This window comes from Thamnophis sirtalis, unplaced genomic scaffold, assembly GCF_051295495.1.
Source record: "Thamnophis sirtalis isolate CommonGarterSnake01/CBP01778 unplaced genomic scaffold, rThaSir2_p1.2 scaffold_5, whole genome shotgun sequence".
NCBI lineage: Eukaryota > Metazoa > Chordata > Lepidosauria > Squamata > Natricidae > Thamnophis > Thamnophis sirtalis.
Genome location: NW_028261385.1, coordinates 67,961,876 through 67,985,381, shown reverse-complemented (window position 1 = coordinate 67,985,381; position 23,506 = coordinate 67,961,876). Strand labels below are relative to the sequence as shown.

Sequence of the window (23,506 nt, the reverse complement as noted above, 5' to 3'; positions counted from 1 at the left end):
CCTGCCGTTTAGGGAGCTTCTGAGTTCGAGTAGAGCTAAGAAGAAGAAAGAGGGGCGCGCAATCAAGGCAGGCAGAGGAGCTCCGCCGCTGGCAACCATGGACGCTAAGAAACACGTAGCCAATTTCGGCGCCGGACCGGCGAAACTCCCGCGATCGGTAGGTGCTCCGAATTGTCATCCGGGAGGATGTCCTATAAACGGAGCGGGAGGGATGCTCTGCACTGTTTAATTGAGGAAGATTGCCCCGAGGCTGTGGTGCCGCTATGTCGGGAGAGTAAGCGTTGCTACCGAGTAAACCTGGGTTTAAATAGGGATTACTTTAAAACTTGGAAGGCCGAACGTTGCTTTCTTAAGTGCCCATGTTAAGAGAGCAACTTTTGGAAAGATGCTTGAAAACTTTGCGTCGCAGTGCTTGGAAAGAAACGATGGGGAAGATACTTCTATCCTTTGCATCGGGCCAATTTATTTTCGTTTTTAACTAATACTTTGGATGCAAAAAAAAAGTGTCAGGAAACGGATATGGTTGTCCAGGAAACTCGGTGTTAGGGATCTCAGTTATACTCTTCAAGCATGCTGATTTTACTCGATTCACTAAGTTTCCTAGTATGCTTAGCACAGTATTACTTTATCTTTTAATCCTAGTTTAAAGTAATAGAAACTTGGCATTTTGGTGTTTTACTTTTCTAAATCTGGTTTTTTCTTTTTGTAAAAAAACCAAACCTAGAACATTAACACTTGCAAATCAGACATTGCTAAATGAAAAATAATATTTTTTTCTTTCAAAGGTATGTTTGTAAAGCAACTGCCCACATTGTAGGATTGCTGGATATTTTGTCTTTGTATTTCCCCATTCTTTAATTCCTAACATTAACGTGATCCAATCCAATCAGATCTCCAACTTGTTTGGCATTTTCATTTCATTTTATTTCAATCGTGGTAGGGATAACAAGTTGTATTTCTGTCATAGCAGCCAAAGCATATTGCTAATTGACACACCTCATGACTTTAAGAATAGTGCATGTTCAAGCTATTGTTGTGCCCCAGAGCACAAATTCTGACATATGCAAAAAAGTAGGTTCTCTTGTTTTCCATTTGGGAAAACTGGAGTATCTAATTCCTAACCATTTTGTTTGTGCATTCAAGAGAGGAAAGTATTTGAAAAGTTATTTGTCTTCTCTTGCTGAATAAATCCTTTATGAATGTGTAGGGCAGACATAATTGTAGATACACAGGGTACAATTTTAGGCAGCTTCATGCTTAACTGAATAATTTTCCAAGTATGTAACTCAATTTAATCCAAAATGTTGCATCAGCAGCTGTCTTGATTCAATTACATTTGGAAGGTGTGGCTTTTTATATCTGGTTTTTCTGCTTTCCAGCAGAACTGCATGTCTAAACAGTTTCAAAAATAACTGTGTTTCTCACTGAGGCCTAGAAAAAAGTGGCATTGCTATCTATTTGAGTTAGTTAACATTTTTTCTGGGACATGCCCCCCTCTCTTTTAAAAGAAACAATTTTCTATGTGGAGCAGCTTGTAAGGAGTGTCTGTGGAGATTCTCAATCATCCAGGTCATGGTTGTCCCAAAGTGCTTTTCAAAAGGCAACTGTACTTTATTGTTTCCTCTCCCCCCTTGGCAAAGTTTCATTTCTCATCCACAAAGCTTCTTGAGTTCTGACTGAATGGTGGGGAATGGAAGGATTTATATTCCTTGTAGTCAACTGCAAAGCACTCTTAGAATTGTTAAGGCCACTTGGGAATTTATCTGTACCTGAGGGTAACCTGAATCATCTTTTAAAGACATCAAATTCCACGTTCTGGACAGAGAGAATGAGGTCAAAGAGCCCACCAATGTTAAAATTGAACAGCCCTCTCTTAACAGAGGGGGAGGGATACAATACCACTTATCTCTTGTCTACAACATAGTCCTTTCAGCATTACCAAGAAGGTTCCACACCCACTCATCCACTCAGGTGACCTTGAGGGTACAGATAAAACCCCAAGTGGCCTCAACAACTCTCAACAATGAACACAGCACCCAGAGTGCTAACGATGCAAGGAATCTAAATCCTTCCATTTCCCAGGGCTAAACTTCCAAAACCAAAGATGTGCTGCATGGCCCCCAGAGAACTAGAGGAACTCAGAGCGTTTATCAACAAAAATCTAAAAAGAGTCAGAACTGAAGAAGCCGAGCAAAACATTTTCAAGGGAAAAAAAATCTAAGAAAGTGCAGTTGCCTTTTGAAAAACACCTTAGGGATAGCTAGTAAGAATTACTGTATCAGAGCCTTATTTCTGAAATGGAGTAGGACTAGCTGAACTTTTTATCAGATTTAATGTTTAGTAAGATTTACACCTGAAGGCACTGGTGTAATTGGCTGTATAAAGTCATCTTTATTTCTCAATTAGGTGTGGATGGATGGATGGATGGATGGATGGATGGATGGATGGATGGATGGATAATACATAATTTTCTGAAAATGGCAGCTTACATGGTTAATTTAGTAGGTTGACCCAATGGATAATATCTTTAGGAAGCCCAAATCTATAACTGATGATCCCATTATCAGAGCCAGCAAATCACAGTAACTCAAAAGAGTATGCAAAGTTTGAAGATCTAGAAAACCCTTTACAGTTTAATGAAACAAAACAGAGAATGGTTTTTTAAATGTTCTAAAAGAGAAGGATGAATGATAAAAGTTGTTTTGTGAGTAACTTATCCAAGATAAAAGTGGTGTAAATGAGGTCTGCTGAACTTAACTGTGGTCTGCTAAATGTTAGAACATGGATCTGTTTGAGCTGCTAGACACTCATGGAATTTTTGTTCACATGTTTGAACTCTTGCAGCGTGTCAATTGCAATTGTGGACTTGTCCAATTGCAGAATAATTGTTGCAGAAGTCCTCATCAGTTATAAAACACTGGTTTATACAAACTCCTGGCCACTTCTCGCTCTTGTTTTGTTTGTTGTTCTATTATTTATTTATTATGGTATTTATATCCTGCCTTTCTTTCTATTGGACAAAGGTAGCTTACAATAGTAAATGAAATGTAAATTATAAGCAGAACAGCATCAATACAACTACAATCCAAATATAAAAACTGTTAGGGGGAGAAGTGTGAGGGGGAAAAGATGTGTTTTTATCAGTTTCCTTAGTACTAGGAGATTGAGGGACAAGTCCATCTGCTTTATTTCTTGAAATCATTTTTTTTTCTGGCAGTATGGCTACTTCAAAAATAATTGCTGTGTTGCAGCTGCTTATTTCTTTGTACTTCTTAAGAAAATGTGTAACAAAAATGTTTATTTCTAGAAATAATCTTGGAAATAAAGATGGTGAAAGCTGATGCTTTACTTTGCAGGATGCCAGTTTCCTATTATTATTATTATTATTATTATTATTATTATTATTATTATTATTATTATTATTATTATTTTAAAAAGTATAAAATGTCATCCGGGAATGGAAACCTGGCAAAGTCCTCCAGAAAGTATATACAGCACACTGGCATTTCTTGGCATCTTGTTGGAAATTCCAGCTTTCAAAACAGATTTTATATTTTATATATTTATATTTAAATAGTTACAGATGGCCTACGATTCAATAGGGTAATAAATCCATGTGTTACTAAAATCTAAATGACATTTTTGTGTTGGTGAGTCTTCCAAGCAAAGATTTCCCAAAGTGACCCTCATTTAAAATAATAAGAAATTTAATAATCTAGAACAGCTGAGAAACGAATAGATATTGGAGTGGGAAAAGGAGACAAAGTAATCCAATTTTGATGAAGAGGTGGATTGTGTAGGTAATCCTAGGAAATGACAATGTTCCATTTGATTTAAGTTGATTAAATGCCTCCTTCAAATTATTTTTCCTCTTAGAATCCATACTATTGTACAGTTATACTATAGTAGGCTTACCATGGCAGACTGTAAAACCTCAGATGATCAGTAGTTGGCAATAAAGATCAAGAGTTTTTGCTATCTCCTCATTGCCCTCTAGCGGTCCTCTGAATTTTTGCAGTCCAGATAATATAAGCCTAGATTACTTAGTAGTACAAAGCACATGCTTCACAACAATGTGTGCGTGCACTCATATTTGTGAACCGGTAGGGAAGGTAAGTGAATACACCCCCTGCATAGAAGCTCTTGGGACCAAATTTTGGCAGCTGATAGAAACATCCAGAGCTATTAACACTCAAATCAGGCAATACCTGGCTAGAATCTTGGTGGAATTATACCACTTACTTTTGGATAAATGTTAAAGCATACATGTAAAGATGCAAATAATAATGAATCTAAGTGACTTTGTCTCTATAGAATATATGATTTGCCTATGACATGAACATAATTATATCAAATATTTTTTGCAGGTATTATTGGAAGCCCAGAAAGAATTGGTGGATTACAAAGGCCTTGGTATTAGCGTCCTTGGTAAGGAACTCATTTTTGTGTTACCAAAAATGAAAATGTAGGGAAACAACTGCTACAAAGAACAGGGGGTCAACCAAGCAGTATAATCCTTTGAAGTCTGCTACCGGTTTGGTGAGCCTGCTACCGAGCGCCCGCTTTGCACGCATGTGCACCTGAGGCGTGCCCACACAATGATTAAAAAGGAACATTTTGAAGCCTTCTGAGTCTGTAAAGGTAATTAGAACAGTGGGGGGGGGGGAATCTGCTGTGCCAAGTGATTTAGATTAGCTAGACAGCAGGAAAGCCGAAGATTCTAGCTAATATAAATCATGCATCACAGCTGATCATCGCCCAGCTGATCGTCGGAAATACTGCTTCACCTGAACTGGTAGCATTTTTTTACTATTGGTTCGAGCAAACTGAGAAACAAGATAAGAAACAATGAATGGAAACTAAGCAAGGAGAGAAACAACCTAGAATTAAGGGGAAATATCTTTACAGTGACAACAATTAACCGATGGAACAGTTTGCCTTCAGACGTTGTGGGTGCTCCATCACTGGAGGCTTTTAAAAAGACTGGATAGCTACTTGTCTAGAATGGTATAGGCCGTGATGGCGAACCTATGGCACGCATACCACAGGTGGCACGAGGAGCCATTTGTCAAGGCACGTGAGGTGATACCCTTTTAGCTGGCCACTGTGCATGTGCGTGCTGGCCAGCTGACTTCGGCCTTCTTTTGAGGCCATTTTCTGCCCTCCAGAGCCTTGAGGGAAGCCTCCTGAAGGCCCCTGAAGGCTCTGGAGGTCGAAAATCGGTCCTGCCGGGAAACCAGAAATTCAGAAATGGTGAGTTCTGGTTTGTCTGTAGGGCCGATTTTCGACCTCTGGAACCTCCAGGGGCTTTCAGGAGGCTTCCCTCAAGTCTCTGGAAGGCGAAAACTGGCCCTATGGACAAACCGGAAGTCACCATTCCCGAACTTCCGGGTTCCCCTTATTTTGCCCTCCGGAGGCTTCCGGAAAGCTCCTGAGGCCTCTGGAGGGCATGGGGGGGCAGGAAGACTATTTTAGCCCTCCCAATGATCCTAGGAAGCCTCTGGAGCCTGGGGAAGGTGAAAAAAATGTGACAAAAGTGGTGTGTGTGTGTCACTGATCGCGCGCATGCACCCACGCTGAGGGTGCATGTGCACATAGCATTATGGGTGTGGCATGCCAGTGCACAACCCCCCTATGCTCCCCCCGTTTTTGGCACAGCAGCCAAAAAAGGTTTGCCATCATGATATAGGGTATCCTGCTTGAGCATGTGGGATGGACTAGAATACCTCCCAGGTTCCTTCCAACTCTTTTATTCATATATATTTTATCATTAGAGAGAGACCGAGCAGTATTAAAATTGTTTTGGTCCTGTTGTAGCTTTCCCGCAGTATTATGTAATGCCAACTCTTGTTAACTATTCCCCATTTATGTTCTCTAATGAAATGAACTGTGGTTCCAACTGCTTCAGCTCTTTCTTCTGAACCAAGAAAATTATTGTATTTCACTTTATTATTCTTATTCTTTATCACGTCGATGGGCATGGGAATGTTCCTGCATTCTTGTGTCTGAAAGTCATTTCAGTGGCAGGAACTGATCTATGTGCCCCATTTTTACGGCCTTAGTTCTTTTGCCTCTATTGAGTATACGAAACATAATACGTATGTAGAATGTGCTCACTGGTGCATGTGATAGCTAATTCCTCATTTGGGCCTAAGCTCCATTTATCCATGACATCCTTGCAGTTTAGCAAATTAATTTGTCTGCTCGGTTTACAGTTTCTTAGGTGCTTTTTAAGCTGCCTGAAGAAAGCCAAGTTAAAATGCAACCATTTGAAATGCTACAGTATGTTTGCTTCTATAACATAATGTCTTTGATTTCCTTTCTCTAGAAATGAGTCACAGAACATCTGATTTTTCAAAAATCCTCAAAGCCGCTGAAAACTGCTTACGTGAACTCCTGTGAGTTTTCCTGTTTATTCACACCATTAAATGCTTGACTTCTGAAAATACTGTACTTGCAATATAAGTTTTCCCTTTGGATGTGTAATATATTTATGATGTTTCAATGAAACATTATCTGTATATGGCTTATTGCTATAGAAATAAAATGGGATGCTTTGTGATTTGTTTTTGGCAGGGATTGTTATACATTTTTTTCAGGAAGGTTTTTTTTATCATTTCTGTTTTATGATAGCTTGTAACAGCCATGTGTTACATCTAATGTCTATAATAATACTTAACATTAATGGTTGGATCTCAACTAAGTTCTTTGCATTTAGTAATTGTTAAAATCAGGTTGACATTTTTCACACTGATCTAAACAGGATTTAAATTTAACTAATTAGATCCAATGCAGTCTTTTAAACAAATATATTAACTATTGGGAAAAGGGTAATCTAAAGAAGAGAATTGGTGAGTGGATTTTAAAATCCTTTTTTCTGCTAGGGGTGCATAGAGGATGTAGCTGTCAATTTTCCTGAGAATTGTTGTAATGGGTACTTTCATAGAAAGTGAGATCGTCTTTGCTATGTGACATTATTCTGCCAATCAATATGACTTGACTCTTTTTCATTGAAGTGTATTATTAAATACTTATGATGGGCTGAAGCACAATATTGCTCTGCAAAAGTTGTTACAACTATTTGATAATGTTTAGTATGCATAGGAAAATTTATTGGGGGGGGAAATCAAGAGTTTCACACTGTTTGTTTTTTGGACTGCTTTATAACATGATTGGGAGTATCTTCACTTTCCATTATGCCTCATTATGGAGCTCCTGAGTGCTAATAAGGACAGAATATATACTTTTTAATAAGGCCTCAATCTCTGGTATATACTGTACTGGGTTTTGATTCATTCTCAACACAGTTGCTGCCAATAATTGAGCATGCCACTCAGAATATATTCCAGAGATGGAATGCTCATACTTTAATTTCAACAGAGGCTAAAAAATAGAGGCCTTGAAGTTTTAGGAGCATCCTTCTACCTTTTTTCAGTCCAATAAGTGCTGCTTTTGCCAGTTTTTGCCTTTTGTAGAGGCCAAATTCTACCAAACATGTCTGCATGTGGCATCTCCTTGGAGGCTGGCATGATTTCAAAATTGTTGCCTTCCATATTCCAAACTGGATGTCATGTGATGTATCTAGATTGGAGTGATTGATAAAATTAGTTCTGATTTCTTGGGGATCTTTCGTAGAGAGCTAATTCAATCTTATTAATCCAATATTGAGCATTTTTTAAACTTCAATCTGGCATTTTGAGAAGCAGAATAGTAATGCATTCTGCCAACAAAAAATAAAACAGTGTAAAGATTATCAAGATTCTTCAAGTTTTAAAATATGAGTAAATATATGCATTGTACTTTACAAATAATATTTGTCACTCTGGCAAAAGAAGATTATGAATTGAGCCACCATTTGGTGTGATTATTTCTAAATAAGCATTAATATATTGTAATGTAATGTATTGTATGTGTAATGTAATGCATTGTAAAGTTTTCTCTACTTGGATGCAGTCTTCTGTTTTTACCAGGCATAATTAATGAATTATTGCTCTCCCTTTCTTCTGTTTTGCCAGCAATATACCAGACAATTACAAAGTGATATTTCTCCAAGGTGGTGGATCTGGCCAATTCAGTGCCATTCCACTTAATCTCATTGGGCTTAAAGAAGCCAGGTGTGCCGATTACGTGGTTACGGGAGGTTGGTCAGCCAAAGCAGCAAAGGAGGCAGAGAAATATGCAAAGGTGAACCTTGTGCATCCCAAGCTTTCAAGTTACACAAGTAAGTTAACTTACTTGTATGAAAATGTATACTAGATTATTTTCTTTCTATTGTTTGATATTCTTCACATTATATAAGTGTGTATGTATGCAATTTTTCTATGCCTGGGTCTCTCTGCATTTATTCCTCCCTTCCCTTCAACTGATCCAAAAGGATGCTATGATTGATGGCATTAAAAATCACTGAGAGGTCAAGGAAGGCTAGGTTAGCTGCATCCCTTTTCTGGCACTGCTGCATATCCCTGAGAAGTGCCATCAATGTTCGTGAAATACTGTGCCCAGGCATAAAATCTATTTACAAAAGATCCAGATAATTTATTTTTTCCAGGATCCTTACAACTGCAACCTTTTTAATAAACTTCCACAGAAAGGGGAGGTTGGAGGCTGGACAAAAATTGTCTGGAGCAATTGGGTTTAGTGATGGCCTCTTAAAGAGGTGGCACACCAGTGGAAGCACACATATACCCAAAGAAACTGATACCACTTCATGGAACTAACCACATGCAATCTCCTGGGAGGACTTCAGCACTCAGGATAGACAAGAATCTAACAAACCAGTGGCCAGGTTAACAGTCTCAAAGATGCTGTCTACTTCATCAGGAGTTATAGGATCAGGCTACTTCCACTAACCAAGTATGATGTTGCCTCCATCACATCTAGATCAGCTCATTTGGAGTTCAACTTTGTAAAACTGCTAAATGCCTAGCATATTCTTCACAGCAGCCCAGTACATGGTTCTCTGTCTGTCCCTCTCCCAAAATGATCATGTCACTCTATTAAAGGCAGCTGAGTGGCTATCAGCAGACATAATAAGAATGGAGAAATAATTATGTTCTTCTGTTATATAATCTCTAATATGGGCTTTTACATATGTTTGGTTAGGTTCATTTTTCAGTTTTCTCCAGTGGTGCTTTTGGGTCCTGTTGTTGTTTCTTGATATTTTATCACCCAGAAGTCCTCAGAAAACCAATGGACATCCCCTCCCACATTGAAATACTATACAACAAGAAGCTACGTAGGAGCAATCCAGTCAAAGTCTCTTGTCACCTTCCTATTTCCAGGCAGAAAGTAAGAGCTCAGACATATAATCCCACCAGATCCTTGGAAACCCCTCTGACCCATGCCCCTTGAAACAATTCTGTATCATCAGTCTTGGGTGGACTGAACTAATAGATCCCACCTTTCTGTAGGGAAAGGATAATGGGAGAGATAGTATTCATGCGTGTGGGTCTTTAATCTTCTTACAAAAGAAGATTAAGATCTCTTCATTTTATATATAGCAGGCAAATGTGTGCAATGGAGATCTTCTCTGCAGATCAAGCAACTATTTGTTTGGAGAGCTAGTTAGATGAATGGATGGAAGAACAAAAAAGAAACTGCAGATACTATTCCATTGTACATGGAAGAGGAGGACTTTAAGTACCTAGAGCATTGATTTCTCCCCCTGTCCTTCTTTGTTATGGACCTCCTGCCCATTAAATGGCTTTCAGTATCTTCTTTTGATGTATTCTCAGATATCGAAAGTATCCTGGATCTCTTTGAAGAGACAATAGCAGCTTCTCATTCATTTCAGCCACTTGCATTCATTGTGTGCAGATCCTCTGATTTGCTTATCGTTGACTGTTGGTTACTTGGTAAACTCGCTAAAGTCAGATCTACTTTGGAAAAATAATTATCTGTCAGGCAAGCATGGTAACTGGTTGAAATCCAAAAACTAATGTATAAGAGAAAGGGAACAATTCTGCAGGCGAGCACAAAAGAAACATATTAAGAATCCAGATATTCTTGGCTTCTTTTCTGAATCTCCTTGGCTTTCCATAGTTAATTGGAATTTTCCTGCAGGAACTCAAGAACTTCCCTCCTAAACATTACAGGCTTGGGCATAGATGCTGCAAATTTCTTTAACTTGAATACACTTTGGCCATAATTAATATGGACTTAACACTTATACATTTCTTTAAAAGGGTCTTTGAAGTTCTGAAATACGACCAGTGTGATCTCTTGTGTACCAAATTACCTTTAAAATAAATGTCACGTTATAGCAAGACTGATAAGTACAAGGGTAGGCAACTTAGTGTCTGCCAACTAATTTGGGCTACAATTCCTTTATCTCGTAACCGTATTGACTGTGGCTGATAGGAATGTATAATATCTGAAAGGTCTTTAGTTTCCTGTCACTGAGCTAGGGGACACATACCATCATCTTTCCATTCTGAAAAATGTATTGCATTACTCTGGATTTGCTGCAGTGTTTCAAAGTTGGTTTCTCTAGGTACTGCAAATAGTAGGTATTGAATGTTTGCTTCTGTCTCTTGCTTCTGATGCAAACCAGCAACCTTTGCTCAGTCCCTGACTGAAATGGCAGGTTCCTAATCATGAGGAATTCATGGATTTCAAAGTAAATAGGTGAACAATTTTGGTGTATGTGAGAGAGAATGACAGAGAAAGTATAAAGTTGTAATTCTCATATTTTATGATTATTTATAAAGATTATGCTGATATTCCGGAGCATCAATAGTCTATGTTTAGAGAAATAATTGAGGATTAATTTACTTGCATCAAAAATAATTTAGAAGAAATTTTCAGCAGAGCATTTCTCTACTGTTCATTAAAGCAGCCCACCTTTTTCCCCCCGACTACTGTGTGAGCTTTAAAAAGTGTGACTGCTTGACACAAACCCGCCTACCGTGTATGCAGTGGCAAAATTCTGTGTTGCTGCAATGTCCAAAAGAAAAAAAAATGGTTACTGAATTATAGTTGTCATCTTGTACCAATTATTTGGACATATCTCTAATAATTTCTGGACCATTGTATTTACTCCCATACTTATCGGCTTTTCACCCACATAAACCAGGAAGTGGCCCGAACAGTTTGAGAACATGTATGTCATTATCCACTTTTAATGTCAATACTTTTAAAATATATTTTAATGTCAATACTTTTTTACTATATTGTAAAAAGTAATTTGTATTGCTGGTCTTTGACCGTAATAAAGATTTATATTACTGCTTTAAAAAGTTGACTCAAGTTACAGCAATTCTTGCAGTAGCGGCAATCTTTTTTCAGGATAATGCAGAGGCTTGAAAAAATTAGGCTACTTTAATGAGTAGCAGAGATGCTCTATCCATGTAAAGTTTGAAAAATGTCTTCTGAATGATTTTCTAAATAAAAATTAACATTCAAAAGTAGAGTGAAATACCAGGTAAATTACACACATGGAGCTTTTGTATTTAAAAAAAAAGTATGTTCCTTTAAATGCTCTATTTTGATTGCTAGTCAATTACTTTCTTTCTATATCAAGTGGATTTTCCTCTCCCAGTTTATCACACTCTGCTTTCTCCAAATAGTTGCGTAAGATTGTGGAGGCTTTTTTTAAAAAACACGTTCCTTGCTGAAGTAGGAGATTAACTTTGCTGGCAGTGCATTTGACCTTTGACAGTCATTCCTGGCATATCAATGCAATCAACAGGCTGAAATAAAAAAATAACCATTGTTTTCCATCATCTTATCTTTTTCAGAAATTCCTGACCCAAGCACCTGGAACCTTAATCCAGATTCCTCTTATATCTATTATTGTGCTAATGAGACTGTTCATGGTGTGGAGTTTGACTTTGCACCTGATGTTGGGAAAGCAGTTTTAGTTTGTGATATGTCATCAAACTTTCTCTCCAGACCAGTGGATGTTTCAAAGGTAACTTTCCAAAAGGCATTTTGCAATATATAATGATCTCAAATTTAAGGTCACCGGGGTGAGCCTCTGCTCTTCTTAATGAGGGCTGATCATATTCAATTTACAAGCTTGAATATGTTCTATGCATTAATGAAGCAGTCAGAAGTATATAAATGTTTTGCAAATGGATTCATGAATGTAATGGATCTTTCTTTTTATTCCCCCCCCCCCCCAATGATAAGTTTGGTGTCATTTTTGCTGGTGCCCAAAAAAATATTGGTTGTGCTGGAGTCACAGTGGTAATAGTGCGTGAAGATTTACTCGGGTATGCTCTGAAAGAGTGCCCCATTGTGTTGGACTACAAAGTGCAAGTAGAAAACTCTTCGTTATACAACACACCTCCATGCTACAGGTACTTTTGCTAAAGTTAATATTAATTTCATTCTACTAATTACTTAGAAGTTTCTCTACAATTGACGTACTTTTTGATCATTAGGGGAAAGGAGGGGAAAGTTGGGAGGGCTTCTAAAATAGAACAGATTCTTTAGTCTTCAGAGGTCCCAAGAAAATCTTGAACTAGTTGTTATGTATCCTCTTTCTCATGTTGTTGTGATTATATGAGGACAATTAATATCTGAATAGGAATGCAACGATTGCAAACAGAATCTTAAATGAAGCTTATTTGTGGTGGTTCCCTTTTTGCTATTGCCCAACAATACATTGGAAGGGACCAAGAGGTATTTGGAACCAACCCAGGCATTTCTTTGACTGTCTTCTTCCACATTGTACTCTTCTATATGTCACCTGCAAACACCTGGTTGAAATAGATGCTCATGGAGTGAACTTTGAGCCAGTCACTTTCTATCTCACAGGATTGGCTGTGGTGATGTAAAGCAGGTGGCAGTACTACCGTATATATCTGAACTTGAGCTCCTGAATAAAATGTTGAGATACAAATCCAGCAAGCAAACCAATATGACAGTGGCTGCCTGTTCCATTATCTCTAGATCCAATGGCATTATGAGTAGAGCTCCGCTTTAACTAAACCACAGATCAAGTAACTTGGTAACCTCAAAAGAATTGGACTACAATATTTCTGAGTATATGCATACAGTAGCTTTATACTTTATGGTGCCAGATTGCTATTCCTCATCTAGACTTATCAAGAAATGGAGGGAAGGGAAGTAATTGTTCCCAGTGGCACCAAATTTTAAGTAAAGCCTGGCTTAGTGTTTCCCTTTTGGCCATTGGTGAATGTTGGATGTCCTATCTAGTCCATTTAGTATCAACACACAAAACCTATTGTGCTAAGCTTACTCTTGGGGGAAACTCTTAAACCCTTTGAAGAACATGTCAGAAAATTTGAGTGATGCAAGAAATGTTAACTCTAGAACAGTCAGTTCTTTGTGCTACATAATACAGTAGGACAGTACAACCCTCTCTTCTGGAGCTGATGAGCTGCAAATTTCTAAGCTCAGCATGTTTGGTAAAGATTTTGGTCACAGATATATAATAGTACTAGCATATTTGCAGAACATACTGTGTTCTCGTATGATAATTATTAACCTGTAAATTGGCTGGGGATGTGCCTTCTGAGTTTATTTTTAAAATCAAACTCGCCGTACTGTGTATGTTGCTAGAGATTGGCTAAATTTTAAATTCTGCCTACTACATTTCTTCCTTTTTAGTGACAGCATGGGTTGCCAAGATCCTGAATTAAATGTTCAAGAGTTGGCAGACTGATGCGCTGAATTAAATTCCTGGAGTGTGGATCATTTTAACTTCCTGTCAATAGCGGACTTGCCTTCCTGACATTAATCTTCTGGGTAGATATTAATAACCTCCCCCCCAGAAGAAATCTCATTTCCTAGCTACAAGGATTTGCCTGATATTTAAATCTATGACTAAACCTGCTTTAGGGACAGCACTGAAACTGGCAGTGTGGCTTTAAAGTGGGTCATTCAGTTATACTTCTACCCCCCCCCCTCTTCCTCCTCCTCCCTCCCATCTGCTTAGGGAATAGGGAAGCTTAGTTGAAATTCAGCTCAATGTGGAGAAAGAATTCTGCATTGGCCAACAGGGATAAGCAAATCTGACTTAGCAAGAGTGCACAGGGAGGCTGGGGGGGACGGGGACTCATGAACTGAATGCTGTCATCATTATTGGCAGATTATATTCTGCCAATAAAAAGCCAAAAGGCCACAAAATCTTAGGGGGTGGCAATATTTCTCTTCTTGTAAGTTTTTACATCGTTTCAGCTATTCAGAGTTGTTGGGAGTTGGGCAGCATGCAAGTTTAATAAACAATAATAAACTATTATTGCTGGTCACATAATAAACCACATGTTTAGACCGTATATGGCATTTATATCCACCTATCGAGCCTTCCCCAAGAACCTGGGATAGGCAGATATTGTGTGATGGTATAAAAGGTGTCCTTGCAGGATGTAAGCTGCTCCAAATAAAGCTGCCTTTTGCAATTGACTGATAGTGATTTTGTCAATGCCGTTGGTGTTCAAGTGGTACTCCAGATGTTTTGGAATTGCACCCAAGGCACTTATTACTGTTGCTTCTTTTTCCTTGTTGTAATGTTTTTAAAGAAAAAAATGTTCAGTTTAAACATTGTTTCACAAAGCTTTTCTTTGGAGCATTCACCTGAAAAAAGGCCACATTCTCTGAGACTTGTTTTACAGGGACTAGTGTGCACCAGGTCTGTGAAGAATTGTAACTTTTGAGCATATAGCTTCTAAAGACTGGACCAGTGGTAAGACTATACTGGCCACTGAAAGACTGAAGACACTGTTGGCTTTAATACCGTTAAGTGCTGGACAATAGTTTAGTCCCAAGACTGTTGATTTATAATAATATCCCTCAAATTCAGTGAACATAGTTCTTCTCATAGTAGCTAAGAAGCTGGAGTATTTTGGTTCAAAGCCTTCTTTGGCTCTGAATGTATTTAGAGGCTTTGAATACCGTTAACCTTGGCAAGAGGATAATAAATATTTTTCAAAGTGGGTTGAAAGGATTGTTGAGAGATTTTGTGAGTAAAGGCACTTGAAATTGTTTGAAACTCTAGTGTAGAGTATTCATACTAGTTATTGTGGTAAATATTTAGTTCCAGCCTCTTGCATTGTTGTTCAGAAATGTACAAAAGTTTACCTGCAAACGAATTAAAAGCATTTAGGATGGAGATTTCTTGTGCTTTTTAAAGACAAATTCAAAGGTCACATTGTATAAAAATTCTGAGACTGGGCTAATACCTGAAGGCAATTCTAATCTTTGAAGGACCCAAGATTGGAGAATGCTGGTCTAATACTTTTGAAGTATTTATTAAACACTATAACAAAAGAAAACCTTTTAGAAGTATTGCAAACGTACACACAATTTATTATTGTGCAAAACAGAGTCCATAAGAAAGGCCCCTGCTTCAGCAATTTCGTAGCTAAAATTGCACTCAGTGAATTGCTTGCGTTTTGTGCTTTCATTTCCATGCAATAACTTTCTTTGAAAATGGTAGCTAACAAATGCATGAAAGCTACTGAGTTGTAGTAATTGTTGTTGGCAAGTAGCTTTGCAAACATTATGCTACAGTATAGGCATGAAAGAAACAGATGGATAGTTAGTTCAATGGATAGGTGAGGATATTACGTGCATAACACCAGCATTATTTTTGACAAATTCCTTTTCCTTTCTTTTGTTTAAACTGAGATTAAATATTCCACCCTTGCAGAAAATTTATTTTCCTTGCAATTTTGCCAGGAGCATGCAGTTTCCATTTACTTAAAGATCACATCAGGTTTTCTGTTGCATGTAAAGGGTCTTCTCCAAAAATGAGTTGGTCAAAGTGTATCTGAGGAGCGTGTTCAGGAGTTTTGAAAAGTGAAATGGATGTCTGTAAGTTTTAGATGTTTTCAAAATGCAACAGCAACTAAATGGACAAAGATTTTCATTTTATGCATTTTGGGGGCCCTAAAAGGGACTAATATTCCGCATAGATGTTTGCACAATATTTTCTACAGCTATGATAGAAAATTATCCAATAAGCTTGTTGCTCTGATGGAAATTTCTTTTGATATACAGTTACAGATTTCCTTTTTCCTGCTCTTTCAAATCTCCATAGTTTTGAGTCAATTCTATGCTAGATTTCCTGAGCCTAATATTTTATATTGGAAAAGCAGAATTTGTTGAATAAGTAATTGGTGCTTTTTCTTCTTGATTCCAGTATCTACATCATGGGCTTGGTCTTGGAGTGGATAAAAAACAATGGTGGTGTTATGGCTATGGATAAACTAAGCCAAAAGAAATCCCAAATGATTTATGATATTATCGACAAATCTAAAGGATTCTATGCGTAAGTATGATTCCTGTAAAGAAAGGGGCTTATAATAAGGCATGGCTTGATGCCTGAATATATCTGTTCATGTCAAGAAAGAGGGAATTAACTTCCTTAAAATTGCCACTGAAGCAAATCAACATGTTAGAGGCAAGCAAAGAAGTTAATGATCACATCAGAGGCCTTTTGCGTCCTTTTCAATAAACACAAAAGAAGGACTATGACTCTATAGCAAACAGAAGAACATGTCACATGAAACATTACTGTGCAAAGCAGAAATATTTTGGAAACATATTTAAAACTTTTCTCTGTAGGAAGGGGCAGAAAAACATAACCTTTTAAAGTAAAGAAGTGTGTCCTAATATCAAGATTGGTCAGTTTTATAGTTTGATTTAGCGTTTGGCAAAAGAAGGGAATTCAGTTCAAAAATAAAATAACAAGTTGCCAATTAACAACTTGCTTCACCATACAGCTGCCTCTTTCCTTTAAGTAATATGCAAAATATGTGTGGAATAGCTACTGTATAATATGGAGGTGGGTTAACAGGTTTCATTTAACCATGATTGAAGAATCACAATTGGCTGGATGCCCAGAACATACTAAGTCATAAATAGAAAGTTTCTGCAGAAATCCAGATTTTAAAAGGAAAGAAATGATTGGAGTAAATGGGGTGTTTATTCCATAAGGCTTGTATAACTCAGGAAACTTATTTCATTTAAGGAGAGGCCGACAGATGTGATGTATGTACCTTGAATCACCTTTCCCCTTCAAATCTGGGTCTCTTCTCAATCCTAATAGACTTTCTTGAATTTTTAATATACTATCCTGAAACATTTCTTGAAATGGTTTGCAAACAACATATTAAAATTTACGATGGCTTAGTGCAATGTATGAGCCCAGGCAGTGTGTTCAAGTACAGGCAAAAGGTCACCAAGGATCTGCTCTGCCAGGTGTAGAGGAACAGCAGAACAGCTTCCACTTCCAGTTCTACTTATTATCAGTTGAAGAAACACACTGTCTAGGGAATTATTATTTCTCTAGGGAACTTCAACTTTCATCCCAGTGTCACGGTGAGGGGGGCGATTCAAATTTTTTTCAGGCTATGGTATCTGGCAGGTAAAATATTATTTCCCCAAGTTTCCAATCAAAAAGTAAAATTAAAGACTAAATTTACACTAAATAAAACCGCCCATGTTCAAGTATATTAATACTGAATACTAATATTCAAACACATTTCAAAATTGGCCCTGTTCAAATGAAATTTGTTTGTTGTTGCTCCATCTTGGAGTCAGTTTATTTTCCAATGGGAGCCTCTTTCCCATCTCATTTTTTAAGCATCTTTATTCTGAAATGTGGTTAAAGGAACAGTTTAACAACAGTTTCATACAGATTGTCTAGGGATAAACTTCAGAGTCTTGGACTTAACACATCGCACTAACTGTAGGGATATTTTATTTATTTATAAAGTGTATTGGCTGCCCATCTTACCATAGGGTAACTCTACATATCTTACAGTTACCAGTTCGATGCTTGGTTTGTTGGTTACTTGTGGTACAAATATTTTTAAAATTCCTTCTAAATTGAGCGCAATGAACTGAAGACAAAGCATAATCATGTCTCAAGAAAGTATTATGGCTTAAGCCATTCGGCCTTGTCCTTCTACCTATACCAGTGATGGCTAACCATTTTGTCATTGTGTGCCGAAAGCGTGCATAATGCAATGCGTGTGCTACCGCCCCCCCCCCCCACGTGCTCCACCCTGTTTTGGGCCTGGAAGGCCCCTTGCACCAACCTGCAAGCAAAAACGGGGCATGGGGGTGCTGTGCGAGGCCCCAGAATGCAATGCAAGCACCCTCGTGCATACAACCCGCCCCCATGCATGTGCACGTGCATCCCCACATGCCCCCTGCCCCCCCGCTCTGCATGTGTGGCAGAGACCTGAAGACCAGCTGGCCGGCGGGAGGCACGCGTGCATGCATGGGGGAGCCGGGCTGGGGTGACGGCTGGCATGCCCACAGAGAGTTCATGCCTTAGGTTCGCCATCACGGATCTATACAGTGCCTCCTTTTTGTTTAGGTGAGGAAGTCTAGTTGAAGCTTATGTTTGGAAGAACTAGAGAGATTACAGTTTTTCGAATAACTGTTGCTGCCTTTTAAAATGTTACTCCTTTAATTTAGTTACTAATTACTCTTTGGTGCTTATAAAACAATTATCTCTTTAAGAGCATGCGTGAATCCAAGAATTTATGGCAATTGCCATGACTTTTATATATACTGCTCTTGGAGCCAGAGGTGATATGCTTCTTCAAATTAGACACTGGGGAAAATCAGTAGGATTCAGCCTAGTCTCTCTCTTCTGGTCTCTCAGGGCTCTTACATTAACTAATGAGAATTATGCTTTAGTTCAAGAAAAGCTTCAAAGGCTTAATGATTTTTTAAAAGAAAAATTAAGGACTGTTCACATTAATTAGCCTTTGACTCTGATTCGCAACATGTTAAGTGTTCAGTGCAATGCAAGCTGGTGTGCATAATAATCACGTATGTCCTCTGCATGAGAAGTGCTTATCTGGTCGGGCTGGGTAAGAATAATGAAAGTTGACCCCCAGCATATCAAGTGGACTCCAAATTGGAGAAAACTGCTGGAAAAAATTCCCTTTGTTGAACAGAATTTTCAAATGCCATGTCATTATCTCTCGAATAGATCTTTGCAGAGGAAAGCAACTACTGTGACTGAACAAATACCATGCTATTTAGAAGTATAACTAGCTCACTAATAATTCAATACATCAGCTAATATATAATAACAAATCAATAAAAGTGAGGCAGTAATTGCATCTATGTATGTGACATTTACAGATGCCCCGTGGAATTGAAGAGCAGAAGCAGAATGAATGTGCCTTTCCGGATTGGCAGTATTAAGGGTGATGAAGCTCTAGAAAAAGAATTCCTTGAAAAAGCTGTAGAAAACAACATGATATCCCTGAAAGGTCACAGGTAAGACAGAGATCTGGGGCGGTGGTGGTGGGGGACCCTTTGTCTCAGGTCTTTCTAGGATATGTCAGGATAAAATGAGTTTTGAGCTTGTGGTTTACAATATATGTGTGGATACATCCACATATACTCATTCAAGAATGACAAATACCTTCTGTTTTCAGAATTAATGGACAAAAATGTAACACATAGTAGACAACCTGAAACCTGTTGGGTGATTGTTTCAGCTGTGTCATTGTTCAGATCAACAGAATGATCACAGATGGGAAAAACTAATGGGAACGGAAGTGATTTCTGACTTTCTGCTGGCTTCCCCACTGAATTTGCTTGTGATAAGCTTGCAGGGAGAATAGTCAGTGGAGAAGCCATCAGGGAAGGTTGCAAGTTGCTTGAATAAGTCCTTCCCAGCCACTTGCTTTCCGTTAATCCCTGTGCGCTTATGCCAGCCACTTAGACATCCACACACACCCTCTCTTCATGCAATACCTTTGTGCACTGTCTCCAACTTCACTACATCTTTACATCCTCACATCCTCCATGACCCTTGTCCCACCTCTTGTGCATCCCCTTGCTCCCTCCCCATGCAGCAGCAGCAGTTTTCCTGCCTGCTGGGCTTGGATTTTCAATTTCCTGCTGGCTTCTCCAATGAATTTGCCAGTGAGAAGCAAGCAGGGAGCTTGAAAATCATAACCATGTTTAAACTTCCTGCTGCCTTCCCCATTGACGTATAGGAAGCTGTTAGGGAGTATTGGAAATGACAGTCATATGACTGCAGCTGAACATGGTAGTGTGGTAGAGCTGAAACAGCCACAACCCCATAGAAGTAATGGTCCTGGATTTAGGACACATTCTATAAGTTAGCCCATTTGAGTTACATTGATTCAAAAACAATTGACCTATGATGCACTGTTTCGTCCAGTTGAAAGTTACAAAAAGATGAATAGGCACAAGAGTTTTAGTAGTATATAAATAAGGTGCAAATGTTTGCTCATGTATCTTTTTTAAAAATATAACCTTTTCACTCAAGCAATAATTTCTGGTTCCCAGAGCAGTTTTGGCAGTCTTGAAACATGTGAATGTGACAATTTCAAGATGAAATATGGATACTGAAGACACACTGTACATACTGGGTGATTCAGGATCCATTTAGTGATATTCAGAAGGGGAAAAACATAATTTAGTCTCTTTCATTGATACTAATCTGAAAGGGCAAATTGTTTGGTTCTGAGCCTCATGAAAAACACCCTCTTCTGGTTCTGACCTCATGATCGTGTAATGTCGACCACTGGAAATTTTTCACAATTACTTTAGGATTTAGGATGCAGATGCATTCTCCAATAGAGCCCAAGTTTTTCCAGTGTTCAGCTGATCCTTGTTGAAAATATATACTCATCTATAAACATAGTCCTTACATGTAGATTCTCCATTCCTTTGTTTCTGTGTTGCATCTATGGAGATTCTCAATCATCCAGGTCATTATTGTCCAAAGGTGCTTTTCCCAAAAGGAACTGGGTTTTCTCGTTTTTTTCCTTGAAATTTTTTTGCTTCTCATCCAAAAAGCTTCTTTGGGTTTCAGGGGAAAAAATCCCCAAGAAACCCAAAGAAAGTTCCAATTTTCTTTTGGAAAAGTACCTTTGGGGCATTCTTGTATGTGTTTTTCTTCCCAGTTTCATATTGCTGGAAGGTTATATTCTTGCAGAACAGTAAAAAGTCATTGTGGATGAATAAAGTATAAAGAAATTTATATACTTTCAGTATAAAGAAATTATTTTGGCATTTGCCAAGAAATAAATGTCTTTGTGAAAAGGAGTCACCATGTACCCCCTCTCATCTCCCTTCCCCATTTTCCTTCGTATTTCAGATCTGTGGGAGGAATTCGGGCATCTTTGTATAACGCGGTGACGATTGAAGATGTTGAGAAGCTGGCAACATTGATGAAAAGCTTCATGAAGCTGCATTCATAACAAACTAAAGTTGTGGTCAACCGCTTTTGAAATAAACCAGCAAAGAATTAGTAACTAGAAAACAGTTAATACAAAATATTTCATGGAATTATATTTTTGAAACAAAGATGTTGGTATTTTTTCTGGCCAGTCAAATAGGCATAGCAGTTTTGGCTGACTTGAAGACAGCCAAGCTGCACATTTCATCCTAAAACCAATGCTTGTTTCTGTGACTGTTCAGTGGTCCATAAAACGATTGGTAAGATTTTAATTTTTAAACAGATTATATTGATCATAGGATACCAAGAATTCTCTGAAACATTAAGTCTCAGTGACACCCACAATCCAATCTTGTATAAAACATATTTAGATATACTTTGTTACATTTCCCCCGACATTTAGTTCTGCCTTGATTTATTTAATTTAAAGTCTAAATCTTCAGAAAGGCTGCCATAAGCTTGAGCTGGCCACTTTTTCAATGCCTGATCATTCCAAGTACATATCACTAAAAGTGCCTAAGAAAATTGCTGCCAGTTGTGCAGACCGCAGGCCTCAATCTGGCAAATATTTTGAAACAATACACCTAATGAATTGAAGGCCTGGCTCTATTGTTATTTTCTAACTGTTAGTATATAGTTAACTATACCAAGGTGGAGGATTTTTTTTACTTTTAAAATAGTACATTTTAAATCATTTTGGCAATTTTATGTTCTCAGCATGAAAGTAAAAAAAAATTCCTATCCATTTCCCTTTTGAAGTCAACATTACTTTCATGTTTTTATAAAACAGTTGACCCCAAGGTTCCCCTTATTGATTACTTTTGGTCAGATGTATAATTTTGTTTTTTTAGAAAAGGCAGCAGCAGTAAACTGAGATTAAGTGTGTGCTACACACTTAATTTATAAAATCAAACTTAAAAGATTGGAAGGATCCATGGAGATCATCTAGTCCAACTTCTTTCCCACTGCATTGTTCCTTTCCTCAGCCTTGGATGGTCTCCATCTAGGAGAATTGGCTCCTGTGAAGCAACTCATATTCTTTAATTTTGAATGCCATCTTCATATATTGTGATCTTCATACATTCTCTATATTTACATTCCCAATCCAATTCTTTCACTTGTCTAATAATGTTTCTCTTAAAAAAAGTAAAACAATAAGACCCTTATAATTAACTATATTTCTAATTTATAACATTGATCATCTCCCCAGCTGTTTTTTTTAAAATAGCACATTATAAGTAGGATTATAAATTGGTTGTTTGATCAGTTTCATCTCCTTAAAATGGAAGTTTTATTGAACAAGGAACAGAATTTCCAACTGAATGCAGAATTTTATTGCATTCAATATGGGGGCAGAATTATATTTGGGTAGAAGACCACCTGTTGTGTCCTGCGAGAAGCATTGAGGATTATATGAAGGTGGAGAAGATATCCATCTGCAGAGTAAACTGTATTTTTCTTAATTCCAACCATTTTTAATCAGATGTTATATCTCTCCAATCACATCTGGATTTAAAAGGATTACATTTTGAGGGATGTTCTGTCTTCCACAGTATCTGCCTGTCCTATGATGACAGTTGATATACTTTGGGTCTTTCTAAGTGTCGTCTGATATCATGGTGCTTGCCGCCTGGAACAACCCTATCTGAGATTTGTATATGTCTTGTTAAAACCTGGTTCTTCAAATGTGGCATTTAAAACAAGCTTTGAATTAAATTTAGTAGCAGTCTCCTTTGATGAGATGTTGGTTTTACTTTCCAGACACATGCAATTTTATTTTCCCAGTGTTGTTCATTTGTTTTTAATATTGTATGTTGCTCAGAGTCACTATGAAATCAGTCAACTTTATAAGTGGGATAAATACATTTTAAATAAGAATTGGCTACTTGAGTTTAAGACTAAAACTGCACAGCATTCCTTTAGAAACTGCATTGCGCACCATTCTGCACAGTATTAACATTATTTAAACATCTTTACTATACTTAATAATATCTCTTGTTTATTTCTTGGCATAAGGTCTGAAGTAGATGTCCATGTACCCATTTAAAGGTGTGCATGCTGATTTTAAAATAGCAATGTTTTATTTTTTGTATTCCACTATTAATTGAAAATAATAATAATAATAAAAACTTAAAATAGCTTCTTGTGATTTGATTTTCTTTTAATATAAAACATGGTGAATATAACTTTTGTAAGACTTGTAGTATCATTAGCATTGGTTATAAAACTTCTTATAGATCATGGAAAAATATTTTTTATTAATCTCATAAAGTTGAACTTTATTAGGATGAGAATCTCAATCTTTTTTTTTTTAGGAGGAACAGCACGTTTTGGTGCCCACATACCAGAGGG

At 37.7% G+C, this 23,506-nt stretch overlaps 1 protein-coding gene across 1 annotated transcript; it reads left to right on the top strand.

Annotated features, from left to right (window-relative positions):
- Window positions 1-3: 3 nt before the first annotated feature.
- PSAT1 (phosphoserine aminotransferase 1) lies at window positions 4-23,294 on the top strand. The gene is made up of 9 exons (XM_014058770.2): window positions 4-157; window positions 4,368-4,428; window positions 6,329-6,398; window positions 8,016-8,221; window positions 11,739-11,911; window positions 12,133-12,302; window positions 16,112-16,240; window positions 19,078-19,215; window positions 21,074-23,294. Exons 1-9 carry the CDS (start codon window positions 98-100, stop codon window positions 21,174-21,176), a joined length of 1,110 nt encoding a protein of 369 aa, XP_013914245.1. The 5' UTR covers window positions 4-97; the 3' UTR covers window positions 21,177-23,294.
- Window positions 23,295-23,506: the final 212 nt, after the last annotated feature.